The sequence below is a fragment of the Carcharhinus amblyrhynchos genome, chromosome 23 (assembly GCF_965287045.1).
Source record: "Carcharhinus amblyrhynchos chromosome 23, sCarAmb.v2.hapA, whole genome shotgun sequence".
Lineage (NCBI taxonomy): Eukaryota > Metazoa > Chordata > Chondrichthyes > Carcharhiniformes > Carcharhinidae > Carcharhinus > Carcharhinus amblyrhynchos.
The window spans coordinates 9,932,328-9,946,583 of NC_137346.1; the positions used below are offsets into that span (position 1 = coordinate 9,932,328).

The window sequence follows — 14,256 nt, forward strand, 5'->3', positions numbered from 1 at the left end:
CCTCACAGTCACTCGAGGGCAGAACTGAACCTGGGCTCCTGGTGCTGTGAGGCTGCCATACTTGCCGCCATGCCAACCCCTCCCCCCACCCTTTACTGGCCTGTTCTCTTTAGAAGGCAGTTCTCCCATCACCTTCTCAAGGACAACTAAAGATCAGCAATTACCTGTGACATGAGAACAAATTAACGAGTTGACAGGATAGGTTTAGAGGGATAACCTGAAAGCTTACATCTTGCCTCCTTTTATAAGGGCCACGCTGATCGCCTTTTGCCTTGGTCATTGGCGAATGCCACAGGTTGACATGGGGGACTTGGGCCACTGATCCTATGTTGACCCAGTTCCTTCCTGACATTGCGGGAGACTTAGAGAACCTCAGCTCTCGGGTGCGATTTGCAGAGCAACATTTGAGTGAGAACTGAGACCCTCGTTGTTAGCAGTCAGAGGGATGTTCTGCGGCAGGGATAGGGGGAGAAAAAGGTACTTTTAAAACGACAAGTGCACTTCCAGTTACCGATCAGGGAGGGGGGGGCAGTTAACCCATTAACTAGGGTTAATTTAGCATGGCCAATCAATCTAACCCACATAAATTGGACTAGGGGAGGAAACTGGAGCACCGGAAGAAACTCTCTCAGACATGGGGAGAATGTGCAAACTCCATACAGTCAGTGACCCGAGGCTGGAATTGAACCCAGGTCCCTGGCATTGTGAGGCAACAGTGCTAACCACTGTGCCATCATGCTGTGATTTGTTCTTACTAGAAATGCAGAGGTTGAGGGATGACCTGACAGAAGCCTACATGGACAGAATGGATAGTCAGAAGCTTTTTCCCAAGGTAAAAGAGTCAATTACTAGGGGGCATAGGTTTAAGGGGGAAGGTTTAAAAGATTTGTACAAGGGATTTTTCTTTTACAGAGGGTGGCGGGTGCCTGGAACTTGCTGCTGGGGGAGGTAGTGGGAGCCGATACGATGGTGACTTTTAAGGGGCGTTTGGACAAATCCATGGGAATAGAGGGATGTGGTCCCTGGAAGGGTAGGGGGGTTTAGTTCAGTCAGGCAGCATGTTCGATGCAGTCTTGGAGAGCCAACGGGTCTGTTCCTGTGTTGTAGTTTTCTTTGTTCTTTGAGATTCTGCCCCAGGGTTTTTGGCCATGTTTCATGTGAACATTGAGTGTGGACAACTTGTGGAAAATTCACTTTCACAGCTGAGGTGTCCCTCAGTCTGGCCTGTGAAACCTCAAGTACGCATCACAAAGTCACACCGTTTGTTTTATTGGTTCATGTTACTGACTGCTAAAGCTAACGGACAAAAGGGACGTGACTTTAAAGCACATCAAGGTGTTAGCTGACATTTTCCACTTGGCTTCTGCGACCACTGACAGGATCAGCGTGATAAGCTTGTTAAGGGGATTACTAAGTGCTCCTTTTTCCGATACAATCTCCCACTCTCATCTTCCTAAGTGAATGGTCCCTGTTAACATTCCTTCAGAAAGGGCAAGACTCCGACACATTCTCCTCCAATCTTAGTCAGTGTCTGTAAGAAGGGAAAAATGGACTAGGTGCGGCCACACGGGTAGGTTCCCCGGAATTATAAGCTGGGTGAGATCCACACGGGTCAACCATCTCATCTGTTCAACTACTGACTTTATAATCAAAATTGCACAGCACAGAAGGAGGCCCTTCGGCCCATTGTGCCTGCTGCCCTGGCTCTACGGAAGTGCGATCCAGTTAGTCCCACTCCCATTGATGCTTCCCCATAGTCCCACAAATCTCCGGCACAGTGGTTAGCACTGCTGCCTCACGGCATCAGGGACCTGAGTTTGATTCCCAGCTTGGGTCACTGTCTGTGCAGAGTCTGCACGTTCTCCCCATGTCTGCGTGGGTTTCCTCCAGGTGTTCTGGTGTTACTCCTACAGTCTAAAGATGTGTAGGCAGGGGGATTGGCCATGCTAAATCGCCCCTTAATGTCCATATGTGCAGGTTAGATGGATTGGCCATGGTAAATTACCACTTATTGTCCAAAAATGTTTAGGTAGATTAGCCATGGTAAATGATATACAGGGATAGTTCCAGGTAGACTGCAAAATCCAGGTCAATAATCGCAAAATTGTAGCTTTGTGAACTAAATTTAAGTTCAGTTTCCTCCCACAGTCCGAAAGATGTGCGGGTTAGGTGTGTTAGCCATGTTAAATTGCCCCTTAGTGGCCCTTAGGTTTGAGGGATTAACGGGATAAATATTTGGAGTTGTAGAGAATACAGTATACAGTGAAGAGTATTGTTTTTTGCGCACTATATAGACAAAGCATACTGTTCATAGAATATATAAAGGAGAAGGAAATGTGATTTCATTTGATTTGGATTTGATTTATTATTGTCACACGTTTTGGGATACAGTGAAAAGTATTGTTTCTTGCATGCAATACAGGCAAAACATACTGTTTCTAGAGTAAATAATGGAGGGGTTTTGTGAAGTTGGTGTTTGTGAAATTGTTAAAAAGGGGGTACTTTTTCCAGTTTAAAAAAAGTTGCAGATGCATATGCAGTACACAGACTGAAACACTATCAAAGGGCCAAGCAGTAGTGTGGCCACAACAGATTGTTTTTGAATTTTGTCCAACTAATTTAAAATGGGCACCTAGATAACAGCAGCCTATTAGATTTAAATTTGATGTTTTGGTAACCTGAGAACCAATCCAATTATGGGGATGTTGGTATCATCAGGAGTATAAGAGAAAGCTCTCAGGTCCAAAGACAGACAGTACCTGCTCTCTGCCAACTGAGCTCAAAGCCTCATCTGAATAGAAAAGGTTCCAAAAGAAGACAGGTTCTAGACAGAAGATTACAGAAGATGACAAACCTGGGTGAAATTTTGAGTGACTAAAAATTCTATTTTGTTTTGTTAATAAGTGGGAATTGCATTTATCTACACCATTCTATTAGAATCATGTTTTATTCAGTTTGTTAATAGTTTAGTTAACACTTTATCTAACAATAAAAGGTTATGTGCTGATTTTACAGAGTTTCAGGTAGTTATTTTGATTTAACCACAAAGTTGCTGAAGCTCAGATAATCCCCCCACTCACACTCACTTTAACAGATTATGAAGGGAAGTATTCCTCTTTGAGTGGTTAAATGTTAGTCCTCAGAGGGAATCAACCTCACCTTTATAATAGAAGGGAATGACAGGGTACAGAATGTAGTGTGCAGTCTGACCTAGGGTGTAGAGAAAGATCAGCTTAATATTGTAGAATCCCTAGCGTAGAAGGCCTTTCAGTCCATTGAGTCTGTTCTGGCCACGATTCCACCAAGGCCCTATTCCTGTAAACCTGCTCATTTATCCTAGCTGGTGTTCATGACATTAAGAGGCAAATTAGCATGGGCAATCCACCTAACTCGCACATCTTCGGAGTGTGGGAGGAAACCGGAGGAAACCCCATGCAGACACTGGGAGAACCTGCAGATTCTGCACAAACAGTGAACCGAGGCTGGAATTGAACCCAGGTCCCTGGTGCTAACCGTTGTGTCACCCCAGTGTATATCATAGAATCATACAGTGCAGAAAGAGGCCCTTCGGCCCATCGAGTCTGCACCAAACACAATCCCACCCATGCCCTACCCCCATATCCCTACATATTATACCCAACTAATCCCCTCTAAGCTACGCAGGCCTGGACACTAAGGGACAATTTCTTAGCGCAGCCAATCAACCTAACCCGCACATCTTTGGGCTGTGGGAGGAGACTGGAGCACCCGGAGGAAACCCATGCAGACACGAGGAGAATGTGCAAACTCAACACAGACAGTGACCCGAGCCGGGAATCGAACCCAGGACCCTGGAGCTGTGAAGCAGCAGTGCTAACCACTGTGCTACCGTGCCGCGTATACATGGTAGGTTCATTTAAAAACTTCTGGGCAAATCCTATTTTAGAATGATTTCCCAGCCTGGGAATAGAAAGGACCGTCACCGTCATCTCACTGCGCTGTCTCCTTCAGACACATTTCAATTTCCATTTTCAGTCTGACAAAAGGTCGCAGATGGGAAGCCCCACATGGATCGGGGGATAAGTTGTTTCATTCGCACCATTTGATGCTGGTTAGCTACCCGCTCCCTCCCTACCTTTATGCTGCAGTAGTTTTACAGCCATATATCAGGCTCAGTTGTTGCAGACAGTAGTTGGGTGATTGCTTTGATCTTATCCACACTCAGAGCTCGAACACCAGACAGAGCCCCCAATACGGAGAGCAAGCCATGCTCCTCTTGCTGTGTACATCCTTAACTGTGTTCCTTCTGTGTTGCTAAGCGACAGTGACAAATAACCTGGAATGTTTTAATTGCCAATAATGCTGCAATTGGCTTTCCCATTACACAGAAAATGAAAGATGGGATTGATGTAGTAAACCAATTATGGAGGTGGCAAAGATTGATTGATTTGGGGGGAGGGGGGGGGGGGGTGGGGGAAGGGAGGGGGTGGGTAGTGAGTGTCCAGGAGCTGCATGCTGGCGATGATATTGCCAACACCATCCCGTTGGGAATAACGGAGGCAGGTTGTTGCCTGGTGCCGGGTCTCTGTACGAGTTTCCCATTCCCCCCTCCCGATTACACTGCACTTCCTCATCTCAGAGCTGTCACCACACCCCCTACAGAAACCATTAAAGGCGACGCGCCTTGATTAATAAGGGGGTTATGGGGAAAAGGCAGGAGAATGGGGATGAGAATAAAAAGCAGCCATGATTGAAAGGCAGAGTACACTCGATGGGCCGAATGGCCTAATCCTGCTCCTATATTTTATGGTCTTCATGGCCATTGGCTGACATCCCAGGCACAGCAGCACGTGGCCAAGTCTCCAAAGGAACAGCAGAGAAAACGCTGGAAAATCTCAGCGGGTCTGGAAGCTTCTGTAAGGAGAGAAAAGAGCTGGTGTTGAGTCCAGACGACCCCTTATCAAAGCTAAAAGGCATAGAAAGTGGGAGATATTTATACTGCAGGGGGAGGGAATGAAAAATGAATTACAGCCACAGAAACCAGGGGAAAGGCTGCTAACGGCAGCCCATAGAGCGAATAAAGGGTGTGAATGGCCAAACAGCAGAGAAACTGAAATCAGAGAGTAAACTGGACAGATGGAGATGTGGGGGGAGGTGGGTGGGAGAGAGGTAAAATTGAGAACAGGAATGGGGGGATAAAATGAGGGACGAGGGTGGGGGTCAGGGGAAAGAAAATTAAAGAAAGACAATGAAATAAAAAGTAGAGAACAGAAATTTGCTTTTATCCCTAAGGGAACATCTAGGCTGTTGTGTGTGTCTATGTCTGTGTGTGTCTATGTCTGTGTGTGTGTGTGTCTGTGTGTGTGTGTGTCTGTGTGTGTGTGGTGGGAGTAGCGGGTGGTGCTTTAATGGAACGCAGAACCCTTTTGGCAACTATTCTTTGGGGTGAATAGCAGGGGATTGAGCACAGAGATTACACTCCTCCCCCCACCAACTCCTCACCCCCTTTCCCGATAGGATTCTCCATCCATCAGGAGCCTACTGACTCCAAAGCCTGAATTCTCCTGGCTCAGGAAGAACATTCATTGGCCAGTATTTATTGCCCATCCCTACTTACCCAAGGGACTGCTGTGGCTCTGGAGTCACACGTAGACCAGACCGGGTAAGGACGGCAGATTTCCTTCCCTAAAGGGACAGTAGTGTACCAGACGGGTTTTTCCAACAATCGGCAACGGTTTCACGGCCATCAACAGATCTTAATTCAAGATTTATTTTCCTACTGAATTCAAATTCCACCATCTGCCGTGGTGGGATTCGAACCCAGGTCCCCAGAACATTTGCTCAGCTAATGTCTTGCAATAATACCACTAGGCCATTCCCTCCCCTTAAATGAGGAGGAGAAGGCGGAGACATCTGTGATCGGGATGGAGAAGGGAGCCAGTTCCTACTCTAAAGTACTCTAAAGGCATAGAGTATAAAAGTTGGCATATGATGTTGCAGCTATATAGGACGTTGGTTAGGCCACATTTGGAATACTGTGTCCAGTTCTGGTCGCCAGACTGCCAGAAGGACATGGAGGCTTTGAAGAGAGTACAAAAATGGTTTACCAGGATGTTGCCTGGTCTTAGCTATGAGGAGAGATTGGGTAAACTGGGGTTGTTCTGCCTGGAAAGATGGAGGATGAGGGGCGACCTAATAGAGGTGTATAAAAATTATAAAAGGCATAGATAGGGTGAACAGTGGGACAGTTTTTCCCAGGTCACAGGTGACGAACACAAGGGGTCACAGGTTCAAGGTGAGGGGGGCAAGGTTTAACACAGATGTCGGGGGACGTATTTTACACAGAGGGTGGTGGGGGCCTGGAATGCACTGCCAAGCAAGGTGGTGGAGGCGGACATGCTAGGATCGTTTAAGACTTATCTGGATAGCCACATGAACGGACTGGGAATGGAGGGATACAAACAAATAGACTAGTTAGGGGCACGAGCAGCGCAGGCTTGGAGGGCCGAAGGGCCTGTTTCCTGTGCTGTATTGTTCTTTGTTCTAAAGATTGTAGGACATTGCAGGTTGATGACCCTTTACTCACTCAGTAAAATTTACCTGTCTGGTTACACAGCTTCCCTGAAACCAGAAGGTGTGGAATTCAGGCACCGCCTTTCTACATCTTCCATTATAAAGTCTGGCAGTGTTAGAGGAGGGTGATGAACTCCAGTCCTTTAAAGCTCTCTCATTGATGTAGAGACATGCACACAGATCACTGTCAAAAAATATATCTATTCACCAGTGACAATGTTCGCATTTCCATTCATAGCTGTCACTGGGCTTAAGTGCACTGGATCCAACTCCTGAGTGTGTCTGACCTGATATGCTTCAGCACTGCCCAATAAGACACTGTACACAAGAGCAGCTAATGCCATGTACAGAAGCACAAATCCGTTCTGTTACCTCCCCGCTTAGAAAGGGTAGCAGGACTCGAGGGCACAGCCTCAAAATAAGGGGAGGGCAGTTTAGATCAGAGTTGAGGAGGAACTTCTTCACTCAAAGGGTGGTGAATCTCTGGGATTCTCTGCCCATTGAAGTGGTGGAGGCTACCTCGCTAAATATATTTAAGTCACGTGCAGATAGGTTTCTGATAGACAAGGGAATTAAGGGTTATGGGGAGAAAGCGGGAAAGTGGAACTGATCCACTTCAGATCAGCCATGATCTTATTGAATGGTGGGGCAGGCTCAAAGGGCTAGATGGCCTTCTCCTGTTCCTATTTCTTATGTTCCCATCAATCAGTCAAAGAGATCCTCTCCCACTGGCCCCCAGCTGCCCTGTGGGGCTCAATTGTTCTCCGCACATGCATGTACAACCACATGCAGCGCCACCACGTGAATACAGAACATGTATACACAGACCTGCCCTCCACATGTTCACTTAACTCACCCCTCCCCCCAACCCCGACCCCACCCCATCCATCACATTCCTGGTCATGAAGCCAACACCCACTGAGGGCAAAGGACCAGTTACAAAATCTAGCAGAGGCTAAAAGAGAATAGCAGCAACAAAACTGAAAACCCAAAGGATCAAAGAGGATAGGAAGAGGGATCTGAGTGATACAGAGGGGAGAGGGGGTTAGAGAGCATACCCGAGGAGGAAGACAGAGCGCACGTACGGAGGGCACCAGAGAGCACCCGCAGAGGGGGTCAACGCGCATGGCGGGGAGGTGATAGGGAGCACCTATGGAAGGGGTCAGAGAGCGTGGGCAGAGGGGGTTGGAGAGGGTACTCAAAGGGGAATAGATAGCACCTGTGGAAGGTGACAGAGCACCCACAGAGCAGGTTAGAGGGTGTGGGCTGAGGGGGTCGGAGAGCGTGCACAGAGGGTGACAGGGAGCACGCACAGGGGTGTGGAAGTGGGGGTGGATTCAGGGTGAAAATGGGGTACAACATCACCATGCTTTAGAAAACTGCCCATCATGATGGCATTGAGGTCTGAGCTGGATGTAATGTGGAGTTGGAGGATTGCTTTGAGCCTTTGATACCCCCCGATTACAAGCTGCAAAGGGATCGTGATCTCTTTGAATCACAGAGTATATCAAAAGCATAATAATACGTTTCCGAGCATGGGGCCCAAGGCCTGGTAAAGAAGCTACCTGCTGCATCCTCGCTAGTGACATTCAGCCAAACACTCCAAACTGGCTCACTGAATTCGACTTCCAGCTTGCAATTAAACAAAAAAAATCACATCGAATGATGTCCTCTTTTTCACATAAAACATATGTCCACATCCCTCCCAACTGATGCTGCTTTTATTACCCATGGCACTCGCCAGAGGCCACAGGCTTGGCCTTGTCTGGGCCCAGGGGCTGCAATATCAGCAGCTCTTCCATAAGGCTGCTACTTTCTCCACTGAAGCAATTAGCAGAAGCGTCAGCTCACTTGAACTTACAGCCTCTGCGTAACCTTTGTTCTTAGTTGAGGAATGAAGGGGGGTGGGCGGAGCGGAGAGAGAGAGAGGTATCAGAAATAGGTTGAGTCTGTGCCAATGGAAGCTCAAGGTAGAGGAGAGAGAGAGAGCACCCTGGGCTACGAGACAGAATCATAGAAACTCGACAGTGCAGAGAGAGGCCGTTCGGCCCAACAACAATCCCACCCTATCTCCATAACCCCATGCATTTATCCTGCTAATCCCCCAACACCAAGGGGCAACTTAGCATGGCCAGTTCACCTAATCTGCACATCTTTGGAGTGTGGGAGGAAACCAGACCCCTGGAGGAAACCCACGCAGACACAGGGAGAATGTGCAAGCTCCACACAATCAGTGACCTGAGGCTGGAATCGAACCAGGTCCCAGGTGTTGTGAGGCAGCAGTGCTAGCCACTGTGCCACTCTGCATCATTTTGCACTATAGGGATTCAATGATTCTGACTGTCCATGGCTTTTCTGTCCTGAGCTTAAGGCGGTTCCTTCTGTGGTCCTGCCTCAAGCAATGTGTTCCCGTTGGTTCTCTTCCTCACACTCTGCAACAGGTATCCAGTAGGCACGATGTGTGACCACACCATGGTATCCAGTACTATTCTCGTAACCAGCACTCTTTCCTGAGATCACACACATTGCCAAATAAGGTAGACCATCTTTGCTCAAGTATGTGGGAGGAAACCAGAGCACCCAGAGGAAACCCACGCAGACATGGGGACAGCATCCAAACAGACAGTTACCTGAGGCTGGAACTGAATCCAGGTCCCTGGAGCTGAGGCAGCTGTGCGGACCACCACGCCACCCAAATTCAATCTGAAGCAAAGTTCCATCAGGCAATTTACTGGTACAGTATTTCTTTTTAGTTAAGGTTACAACTTTAACAAGGGGCCGAGGCGCAAACAGAGATCCTGGCTGATTCACCTTTGAAGATATCTCTTCCTCAAGCTACATTCACTCACCAAATGTTTCAAAGTTTCTTAATAAAGGCAGGAATGGATTGACCCAGGATTCAGAACCGAGAGTCTGGGGATGGAATCGTGTGCGTTTGGAGGAGATGGGGAGGTTCAAAACATCCACGCTGCCTCTTGGTGTTTTAAGTGCAATCTGCCAATCTGCGGTGTTGGTTTCCAAAAGGAATGCATCTGAAGAGTGGTTGGCTGAGGTAGATACTGGCAACACAGAGGGCGTTGCTTGAATGGGGGGAGAGGTCTGGGCTCACACGCTCCTACCTTTCAGGCTCTGGCGGGGGCCCTGAACCTGCTCTGCCTTGGGGCTAGGCCAGGCCAGAGACGAGAGGCCTGAGGCACACCGTCAAGCCCAGTTTCCACACCTGTCTCTATTCTCCCAACGGACCAAGAGTTGCTGCAAGCCAGCCAGTCAAACTTAAAAATAGTGATCCCTTGTAACCACTGTGTAGCAATGTCAATGTGGTAAGATCGGAAAAAAAGGGCTTGTTGCTCTGTCTTGAGGCAATAATCTGGAGGGTGTTGTGTTCAATAAAGAGTAATTTTCATTTATAAAGAAAGACATTCATGTGTACAGCACCTTTGTCTGGCCTCAGGGTACCCCACCAGACTTCAGAGCCAATGAAGTACTTTTGAATTGTGGTCAGGATTGGAATGTGGGTAGCCAATTTGGTGCACAGCAAGATCCCACAAATAGCAACATGACGAAGACTGAGATGATTCTTTTCTCGTGATGCTGGTCAAGGGATTAAATACTGGCCAGACTGTTGGGGCTATCTTCACTGCTCTCCTTTGCATTAGTCCCATGGGGTTTCGCAGGGCCACCCAAGAGAGCCTCAGTTTTATGTCACATTGGAAAGAGCGTGTGCCTGGATGACATACTCCAGCCTCAACGGGAGAACCGAGCTGGCAAGGGGGCTTGAACAGCCTGCTCAGCCAGAGAGCAACACATGGAACACTGGTGTCACACCAGGGACACCACCTTGCCAACATGATGCTCCGGCGGCAGTCCCAGCGTGGGCTCAACGTAGAGAGCCGACCCTCTTTCCTGTCCCAGCTGGAAACCCTGCCACATTCTGCAGCCCCCCCACCTCAAAATGAGCCCCCCCCCCCCCCAAATCCTGCACAGCTTGGTCGACCAACTCCGACAGCTCTGCTCTGCCAACCCGCCTCCCCACTTCATCAGGTTTCTTCAAGAAGTCACATTTTGTCACGAAATTACAGAGGCGACTGGTAACAAATCGGGTGGAACGTCATTTCAAAGGATCACACACCGGCTTAAGTGGAAAATGCGGAGAGTTAAGCAGCCACTTACACGGTGCTGCATAACGGTTCCTAAACACAGCAATGTTTTTTTTCTTGTTGTTGAGTTCGATAATCCTCCCCCATGGACTGCATTTCAATCAACTCTTTACGACCAAAGGCAATTGATTTTTAAAATAAATTCCTAACCCATTAATTCTTTGCTAAATAACAACAAGCGCTGCACATGAAAGCTCCTTCGCTGTGCCTTTTCCCTCCTCCCCATGTGTCTGTGCACATGTACGTAAGCATTTGCAAATGTGTGCTTGCGTGTGTGCATGAGCACACGTGTACTTGCATGTCAGCGAAACGGAGGACCCATAAACCTTCGCAAGCACAGTTCCTGGATGTTTCCATGCGACAGTCTTCTACATTTTCATTCCACGAAAGAGAATTCAACAAAGTGTGTGTGATCCCAGGAAGAGTGGGGGCGCGGGACGAAGGACAGGGGTCGGAGAAAGGGGCGGTTGGGGGAAGGTAGGAGAGGTTGGGGGGTGGAAGGAAGGGGAGAACTGGGAGCGTGGGGGGAGGGGGGAGTGGGGGGTTGAAGGAGGGAGTGGGGTGGGGGGTTGAAGGAGGGAGTGGGGTGGGGGGTTGAAGGAGGGAGTGGGGTGGGGGGTTGAAGGAGGGAGTGGGGTGGGGGGTTGAAGGAGGGAGTGGGGTGGGGGGTTGAAGGAGGGAGTGGGGTGGGGGGTTGAAGGAGGGAGTGGGGTGGGGCGAGGAGGGAGGAGGGAGGGAAAGGGGTGGGGGGGCGAGGAGGGAGGAGGGAGGGAAAGGGGTGGGGGGGTGGGGGGGAGGAGGGAGGGAAAGGGGTGGGGGGGGAGGAGGGAGGGAAAGGGGTGAAGGGAGGGAGGAAGGGGAGGGTGGGGTGTGAGGGGGAGGCGATGATTGGGAGCAGTGGGAGGGAAAGTAAGGACAGGGTGGAGGGTTGTGGGGAGGGGGGGTTAACAGCTGTAATGGAACATTCCCTCAGACTCAGCCGGAACATCCTCTGGAACCGTGTGACATTCGCTTACCATTTTATTATTGATTTCGTGGAAATGGATTTCACAGACTTTCTCCACAACCTCTTCATTTTCGAAAGTTACGAAGCCGAATCCTGAAAGAGGAGCAGAAAAGGAAAGGAACTTTAGCTGCTGCCACTTAATCAAGGCCACCCAGGTTGCTGGACTCCCTATTAGGGGACCATGGATCAGACACATCATAAGGTATCTGTACCTAGCCATTAAACTCCATTCACTCCAGCACTAATTAGTCTCCCAAGGACTATTAATATGTAACGAATGCCAGGAATGCACAAACAGCAGGCAGGAAATGTCACTTTGTCTCTGTGAGGCACTCTCTCAGTGAAATAATTACTCTGTCCGTCGCTCTTTTGTTCTATCTCGTTCCCACAGAAGCAGCTCACAGACTCTGTTTGTATTTTTTACTTTATCTATGTGTCACAAGTAGGCTTACATTAACATCGCAATGAAGTTACTGCGAAAATCCCCTAGTCACCACACTCTGGCGCCTGTTCGGGTTACACTGAGGGAGAATTTAGCGTGGCCAATCCATCTTACCAGCATGTCAATCGGACTGTGGGAGCACCCGGAGGAAACCCTCGCATACACGGGGAGAACATACAGACTCTGCACGTTCCCATGTGACCCAAGCCGGGAATCGAACCTGGGGCCCTGGCACTGTGAGGCGGCAGTGCCACCCCAAAAGGGCATGGCTGTGTAAAGCGAGGTCACAACTCCCCACCAGAATGAAGACGGTTGGCTATTCGACCCCCAACCCCCGGCAGTTGCACCTGGAGACTACACACTAACTAGATCATGGAGGCTCTTGTTAAATAGATTCTGTAGACTGCTGCAGTTTGCATACACTGCATTTGCTATATAATTCAGTGTGGTGTCAATAGACAATCTACTCTAAAACCTGCGGGAATGGGCAAAGAGGGGAGGGATGATTGGTGGTGGTGGAGGTGCAGGGCGGCTGTATTTCTCATCAATGATCCCACCAGTAATGCAGCTGTTATGACCAGCAACGTAGAGGTGGTCTTGAAACACATTGGACTGCTAAAGTGAGATGATACACCACACCACCCCCCCCACCACCACCAATGGAAAGGCTCTTTTTAAGTAGACTCTATAGACTGTTTGCTCCAGTGCGCTGTCAAACAGACACTGTCCCCTGAGTAAGTAAGACTTTAAAAGTCAAACTCAATGCAGTGAGACTTCCCTCTAGCTAATAGCTGCTGGAGGAAAAAGAGTTAGACCTCCAGTGGCACTGTGTCAAAGATATGGTGACCATGTATACATTTCTTCACTCGCTGTCTTGTCCTGTTTAAGCTCCATAGACTTGGGATTTTGGAAAGAACTGCCCTTTTTTCTCCTGCTTTTATAGATTCGTCCTAAATCAACAACCTTACGATAAATGTAAATTATTAGGGATACAAACATTTGCATGCTGCTTGTGTGGCTCTGTAACGTTCACATTCGCACAGGCTTGATTTTTTTTTTTAATTCACTCATGGAATGTGGGCATTTGCTGCCTCCCTAATTGTCCTTGATCTGAGTGGATCGCCAGGCCATTTCAGAGGGCAGTTGAGAGTCAACCACCTTGCTGTTGATCTGGGGCCATATGTAGGCCAGACCGGGTGAGGACGGCAGATTTCCTTCCCAAAAAGGGCATCAGTAAACCAAATAGGTTGTTACGACAACCGACAATGGTCACCATTAGACTTTTAATGCCAGATTTTTATTGAATTTAAATTTCACCATCTGCCGCGGTGGGAGAACATTACCTGGGTCTCTGGATTACTAGTCTTGTGAAAGTACCACTGGGCCACCACCTCCCCAGACAGCCCAAAGTACCAAGATGACTATCCTTTGTTTTCATGAGAGAAGAACTTACGTTTCCATAGAACCTTCCAGAAACTCAGGACACCCAAAGCACTTAAAGTTTTATTTATTAATCACAATTAAGGCTTATATTAACACTGCAATGGAAGTTACTGTGAAATTCCCCTAGTCGCCACACTCCAGTGCCTGTTTGGGTCAATGCACCTAACCAGCACGTCTTTCAGACTGAGGGAGGAAACTGGAGTATCCGGAGGAAACCCACGCAGACACGGGGAGAATGTGCAACCTCCACACAGACAGTGACACAAGCCAGGAATCAAACTTGGATCCCCTTGCACTGTGAGGCAGCAGTGCTGCCCACTGTGCCACCTCACCACTTTGCGCCAACAATGAACGAAGTATTTCTGAAGTGTGCAGTAGCCATCATCATAACACAAGAACACCGTGGCAGTGGTAAACTTTGAAGCAAGGCCACGCAGGGTCCCGGAGAGTGGCAACGGGCGATTGCTCCTTCGGGGAGCTGGCACATACATGATGGGCTGAATGGCCTCAGTCTGTGTGCAAGGAATCTGTGACGTCGGGTTCGCAATGCAAAGTCTGCTAATTCAGAAAGAAGAACTATTCCCACTATCATTTTGTGCTGTGGGCGCAATGGACACCCAGTGGTAGTAGTTTCTGCATCACCACGTTGATAATGA

At 48.6% G+C, this 14,256-nt stretch overlaps 1 protein-coding gene across 11 annotated transcripts in view; it reads right to left on the reverse strand.

Moving 5' to 3' along the window:
- msi2b (musashi RNA-binding protein 2b) overlaps positions 1–14,256 on the reverse strand; it is a 560,852-nt gene that overhangs the window by 180,330 nt on the left and 366,266 nt on the right. For all 11 annotated transcript variants that reach the window (XM_080210479.1, XM_080210476.1, XM_080210473.1 and 8 more), the window contains exon 8: positions 11,726–11,808. In XM_080210479.1, the coding sequence (XP_080066605.1) occupies positions 11,726–11,808 (83 nt within the window). The remainder of the gene's footprint in view (positions 1–11,725; positions 11,809–14,256) is intronic.